Source organism: Sinocyclocheilus rhinocerous, unplaced genomic scaffold (assembly GCF_001515625.1).
Source record: "Sinocyclocheilus rhinocerous isolate Xijiao unplaced genomic scaffold, SAMN03320098_v1.1 scaffold1049, whole genome shotgun sequence".
Lineage (NCBI taxonomy): Eukaryota > Metazoa > Chordata > Actinopteri > Cypriniformes > Cyprinidae > Sinocyclocheilus > Sinocyclocheilus rhinocerous.
This window is the reverse complement of record NW_015652136.1, coordinates 816,078-822,707: the sequence shown is the minus strand read 5'-3', so window position 1 is coordinate 822,707 and position 6,630 is coordinate 816,078. Positions and strand designations below refer to the sequence as shown.

At 40.2% G+C, this 6,630-nt stretch overlaps 1 protein-coding gene across 1 annotated transcript; it reads left to right on the top strand.

Annotated features, from left to right (window-relative positions):
• Positions 1 to 320: 320 nt before the first annotated feature.
• Positions 321 to 2,827, top strand: LOC107713559 (uncharacterized protein C20orf24 homolog). Its single transcript, XM_016519107.1, has 4 exons — positions 321 to 581; positions 930 to 1,033; positions 1,112 to 1,241; positions 2,382 to 2,827. Exons 1-4 carry the CDS (start codon positions 474 to 476, stop codon positions 2,421 to 2,423), a joined length of 384 nt encoding a protein of 127 aa, XP_016374593.1. The 5' UTR covers positions 321 to 473; the 3' UTR covers positions 2,424 to 2,827.
• The last annotated feature ends 3,803 nt before the right edge of the window (positions 2,828 to 6,630 follow it).

The following is a 6,630-nucleotide window of genomic DNA, read 5'->3' as shown; positions in this document are numbered from 1 at the left end:
GCTTATTGATAAAATGTTTCATTCATTCTCGTCACGATTCCTATATTATTTTTTGCCTCCAGTTCTTGTAAATACAATGATTTATTATGCACATTTTACTCTGTAATGAAAGAAACAAAATTATGCAAAGTAACTCTATCTCTGAGCTCATTCGTTTGATTTATTTAATAACGCTCTCTGATATTGCAGTGATAATCGCTCGCCTGTAGAGGGCGCAGAGGGGCTGCGCGCGCGCATGCGCCTCAGGCCAGTTCTGCGCTCTCATTGGCTGACCGTGTAGACGTCGCATTCGCTCATTGGATGGGATGGCAAGGTCATGACTTCGCCGCGCATGCGCAGAGCCAGCTCCCCGAGCCGTGTCAATGTGGGGCGAGGAACAGCCCATCTGAGCGCTTGTAGAAGATTTTACAATCCGGATCAAGTGTTCAGGCATCGGAGCGCTTGTTGTATCGTGTGTGCACAGACGGAGCATCATGACAAGCAGCTCGAAGCGGAAAGAGGAGGTGCATGTGGTGAACGGAGGACTAAAGCAGTCCACATGGAGCAAAGCCATCAGCTGTAAAGCAGTGTGGGACGAGAAGGTCTGCTTTACACTCATATACTCTAGTCAGGTCATGGATGCACTATACGGGTCTATTATAATATGTCCTAGCAGATGCGTGTAACGTTATGTGAATGTTGAGCTGTGGTGTTCAGTGTTTAGGGTTCAGGGGTTTAGGTGTCGTGTGTAGGGATTTGGGCTCTTTAACGGATTAATGCATGTGCTGCTCCCCATTTATTATCATGTATATGTATGTATGTATGCATATGCATGTTTATATATATATATATATATATATATATATGCATGTTTTTTCATTATGCTCTCTTATGGATTTTTTTATACGTTAATTTTCATGCATTTCTTACATGTTGTTTTTTCAATGCAGGATGAGTTTTTAGATGTGGTCTACTGGTTCCGGCAAATCATCGCTGTGGTGTTGGGCGTAATATGGGGTGTCGCACCTCTGAAAGGGTTTCTGGGAATAGCCATGTGAGTATAGCCAAGGCCTCGACCTGATCTTCATGAAGTCATCATCACCCATGATTTGTGATTGTTTGTGTCCCGCAGATTCTGTGTCATCAACGCAGGTGTCCTGTACCTGTACTTCAGTAGTTTCCAGCAGGTGGATGAGGAGGAGTACGGAGGAACATGGGAGCTCACCAAAGAAGGCTTCATGACTTCGTTTGCTTTGTTTCTGGTAGATACATTTTGGCTTTTTCCTGTTAGACCTGTTATACTGTGTTTGAACCGTTGCTTTGTAGAATCACAGAAAATAATAAAGAACCTTTTCAGTGCTATAGAGCATAAACTCTAGAATGAGAACTGTAGGGCAAATATATTTGGAAACTCTGCGGGTTCTGCGTCGAAGTACAAACTACAAGCATCAAAATCTAAATTTCTTTACATTTAAAAAAACCCCCAAAACATTATACACTACCGTGTACTGCAGACGTTTGGGGTTCGTTGCATTTATTTGATATAAAATACAGAAAAACAGCAATATTTTGAAATACTATTACAATTTTAAAATATCTGTTTTCTATGTGAATATATTGTAGAATGCAATTTATTTCTGTGATCAAAGCTGAATTTTCAGCATCATTACTCCAGTCTTCAGTGTCACATGATCCTTCAGAAATCATAATATGTGACCCTGGACCACAAAACCAGTCACAAGTGTCAATTTTCAAAATTGAGATGTATACATAATCTGAAAGCTGAATAAATAAGGTTCCATTGATGTGTGGTTTGTTAGGATAGGACAATATTTGGTCGAGATACAACTATTTGAAAATCTGGAATCTGAGGGTGCAAAAAAATCTAAATATTGAGAAAATCTCCTTTAAAGTTGTCCAAATGAAGTTCTTAGCAATGCATATTACTAATCAAAAATTAAGTTTTGAAGTATTTACAGTAGGAAATTTACAAAATATCTTCATGGAACATGATCTGTACTTAATATCCTAATGATTTTTGTCATAAAAGAAACATCGATAATTTTGACCTAGGGCTGCACATTACTAACAAAATGCGCATGACAATCGCATTCGATTAATCGTGCAGCCCTATTTTGACCCATACAATGTATGTTTGGCTATTGCTACAATATTACTACTACTAAAACTATTGGGTCACATATGCTGATTTGTTGCTCAAGAAACATCAGTGTTAAAAACAGCTTAATATTTTTGTGGAAATGGTGATGCGTTTGATGAATAGAAAGCACAGCTTGCCCCATGTTTTATGTTCTCGTGTTTGATTCAGCATGTTTTTATTTCTCACGCTGTCTTTCTCCAGTGCTGTGGAGTGTGTGATAGCGCTGTGTGTTTGTGTGCAGGTGGTTTGGATCATCTTCTACACGGCGCTACACTACGACTGAGGACCGCAGGACAGACAGAGACAGACATTTATTTAATGTGATCTGGAAGGGCCGGATGGAGAGGCGTCTGTATGTGTTACCAGCAGCATGCGTGCGCCTTGAGGAAGAGGTGCATCGTGGGTAAAATGGGTACAGGTTAATAACCTACTCAAACCCAGGACTCGTTGAATTTTGAAGCTGATGTTGTCCAGTGCACTGCCATGGCTAATGGGTTAATAACTGTTGATTCTGTTTGTCCTCTCTGCGTTTTCTTGTTTGATTGCCTCCGAATCAAGCAGGATTTAACTTAATTTCTTAGTTTCTTTTCACGATTAGGTTCCAACACAGATTGTCTTACTCCGTTATGACCAGTCAAAATCAAATAGGAGTGTGTAAATTCTGTACAATTCATTTTATTGAATCCGTAATGTATTAAAGTATTTCTTATGTCTGGTTGATGCAACATACTGCTCAGTATTTTATAGTGTATTCATGGAAATGTTCTGAATGCTTGTCATGAGTAATGAGATGTACCTGAGGCTGTAGAGAGACTATTTTCTGGCTGAAATGTTTTGGAGAATAAAATAAAGCTGGGCTTTGTCTGCCCCACACTTTTCAACAGGCGCTCCGCTCCAGTTCTGATGGACGCTGTGAAGTTGTTTGCTTGACTGCATTGCGAGAAGTGCTGGATTTCTGTTGACCTATATGATATATAACCCTTATAGGTGCGGCGACAGCTGAAATTTCACAGGCAGAAAAGTTCAGTTGTCAGAATGAAGTGCCACTTTCAAATCAAGCAGCCTTCTGTTGTTGTTATTAACTATATTATGTTTTGTTGCAGGCATAGTAACAAACTTTAAAGCTGTGACCATAATATGCAGATATGGGTAGATCAGGGGTGTCAGAGGACCGGAGCCCTGCAGAGCCTGAAGGACTTGATTAGACGGATCAGGTGTTTAATTAGGGTTGAATCTAAACTCTGCAGGGCTCTGGCGCTTGACACCCCTGGGGCAGATTATTTAAATTAGTTAACAGCTGAATTTATTTCAGGATAATGTATTTGTCTCATCCTTTTTTTTTTTTCATTTTTAGGTTGACATCTATGACCGATTGTCATAATGAAATTATGCAGTTTTATTAGATGGCACATCTCGGTGTCAGTGTAATATTAAACTTGTATTACATTGGATTGATTACCCAGCTCTGAGTATATGAGGTTTTAAATGGCTTGTGCCATTGTCTAACAATGTTTCTTTAAAGTCCCCCTGTAGTCAAAAATTGTATCCTTTAAAACTCATCTTTGATCATCAAAATTACATATTTAAATGTTTTTTCTTGTGAAAATAATTTTCTCATGCCTTAAAATAGCTTGAATGCAACTCCACACCCTTGCCTCAATTACTATACACGGATCTATGAATACGCAAATTAGCCCCGCCTCCACTCAGTCACACACCGGCCAGCCATGAGCCAGCGCCTCCTGATCCACTAACCGAACTGTAGTAAACGCGATACAATGGCAAGAGGAAATATTGGTTTAATTAAAGGGATAGTTCACCCAAAAATGAAAATTCTGTCATTAATTACTCACCCTCATGTCGTTTCAAACCCGTAAGACCTTCGTTCATCTTCGGAACACAAATTAAGATATTTTTGATGGGTGTGTGTGTGTGTGTGTGTGGGAGGAGCTGGAGTTGAATGAATTCCTCCGCGGTGTGGAGAGAGGGGTGTAATCAGGCGTTCAGCAGCCGGTGACAAATCGAAAGTGTCTCGCTCTAGTTTATTGCCCTGATCAGGTCGAACGAAAAACATTGGAGGTCTGGGCAAAGAGACAGTTCCGTCTGCCGCAGATAAATGGACTGATCATTTCTTATTGAGAAACAATTCCTAAAAGGTAGTTTACAGCATGACTGAGGGAAGCAGGCGGCGCGGAGTTTCGCTCCCACCCTGACCCTTCCCTCCGCCGCTGAATTAAATGGATAGAGAGAGGGCGAGTTTCTGATGGCACAACTCCACCGCAGAGACACTCCATTTATTCTGGAGCAGGGCCTTCTAATGAAGTGTAGGCAGAGGCTTCTTCTTCCTTATTTATTTATTTTCTCTCTCTTTCTCTCTCTCTCAGGTGAAGTACAAGGCTGGCCTTCAGGCTTCTACACTCCAAATGGATAGAGGGAGGCAATTGAATTTAACACTTCCCTGGTTATGATTAATGCCCGTCTGTGGATGGCTGTAGTGGCGGCAAAGTGCCGCAAGGTGGAGCTGTTAATCTACAAGCGTCTCTATTGTGCACTCGGAGTATGTACTTCACGGATAATGGAAAAGTGCGTACTTTAGAGTAAAACAGCGCACCAGGTTTTGTACGTACAATCTTGGTTTTTGTACAAGGTTTGTAAACAACACAAACAGCGTTTTCACTGTTCAAGGAGTTTCCTTGTAAGCTAAAGTACAATTCCACTACAACCATTGTCATAATATTCAAAGACCCATAAAGTATTGGCTTTGAATATATATATGTAATTAATGTTGTGAGGTGTTCAGAAAAGTAATACATTTTAGTAAAAAATCAAAAAATGTGTAAGTCCAAATCGTACCGGTTTCGTGGAATGACTCATATATATATACATATATATATGGCATTTCTGCTGATGAAGCAGATTTTTTTTTGTTTTTAAAAAATAAAATAAAATAGGAGCAAAAATATAAAATACACTGTAAGAAAAAAAAAAGGTAATTTCCCATTAAGTTTACAGTCATTTCTTCCTACATAACCCACAATACAATGCATAATTCAAAATAAGGAATATACACCTGTCAAAAATCACTACGCAAAATTTCTTCATATTAACGCAGTACACTGAACCTTATTTTTAGAGATAGTGTAGTATTTTTATAGTGGAAAAAAACATAGCAGTGCAATAGGTAGTTTTAAAACAAACTCCAGTCAGTGTTAGTGGAAAGTGCGCCCCACCGGCAGCGTGTTATTGCTCTGTGCTCCGCGTGTAACCTGGCGAGTGGGCAGTAAATGTCACTTTATCACTTAACCCATTATATAAGGGTTGAAAGGTCTAATAAAACCCACGCGAGGGGCTGTTATTGGACTACATAATGTGTGTTTATGGCTCTGCTGCAGGTATTCAGAGATATTCACTTGCAAACCGGCAGAGAAGCGATGGCATTCTTCTCCTGATGAGCATTAATGGAGGTTTATTCATTTGGCAAATGCAGTTTTTGAAAACTGATCGGGTTCAATTTTGTTCCGCTTACAAAATGTCTGGCGGCACTTTGACTCGGGGAACGTATGACATGCATCAAGTGTGATTAGATCTGTTTATTTGCAGTTTCACCCAGAATGCCTCAGCAATATGTAAAGAACTTTATGGAGGCTCTTTGGTAATGAACGGATCAATTTACTGTGCTCAAGACAGGAGACAGCGGCGGCTTTAATTTAGCATTAATAATGCAGGAACAGATTGAGTTGAGTGTGTGTGTGTTTGTATGAGTGCTGTGCGTGAGTGTGTATCCGCTGTGATTTGAGCTATGAACTGCACACTTTTATACAAAGTCATTTCTTTTATTAAAGTCTGTTTCACCAGATGAGAAAACACAGAAGGTGAGCTCTAGTCTTACACCAACACTAATGAGCAGTGAAACGCATTACAAGTAAAGCAAGTTATGTAATCAGATTACTTTTTCAAATAAGTAACACCAGTTCCTTTGTTTTCCCATGCATTGACCTGCAGCTCTCCTGTCCTCATGATGAGAGAAATCGTGAGGCGTTGTGTTTGCTGTGTGAACATGATGTTACTGTAGATCTAGACTAAGGCCCAATCCCAATTCTACCCCTTAGCCTTTCCCCTTTCCCCTACCCCTCTGTTTCACGCGTTCACGTGAAGGGGTAGGGGTGTCTCGATTCTCTTTTGGTTGGAGGGGTAGGGGAAGGGGAAGGGCCAGATAGCCCTTCAAAGGAAGATTTTTCGGGACCACACTTCAAACGAAGGGGTATGAATTATCTCAGCGTAAACCGGCTTCAGCGGCAGCATGGCTGCTCGAGCGAACAAAAAGACGCATAAAAGTAAGCATTTTTGGCATTAATAAAGATTTTAACGAAAAGTAATCATTTGTTTTATGTTACATTCAATCATGAGTTCATATTTTCATGTCTGATCAGGGCAATAACAACCGTAGACATTGAGGAGGGCTAGTCCCCCCAATAATTATAAATCGCTAA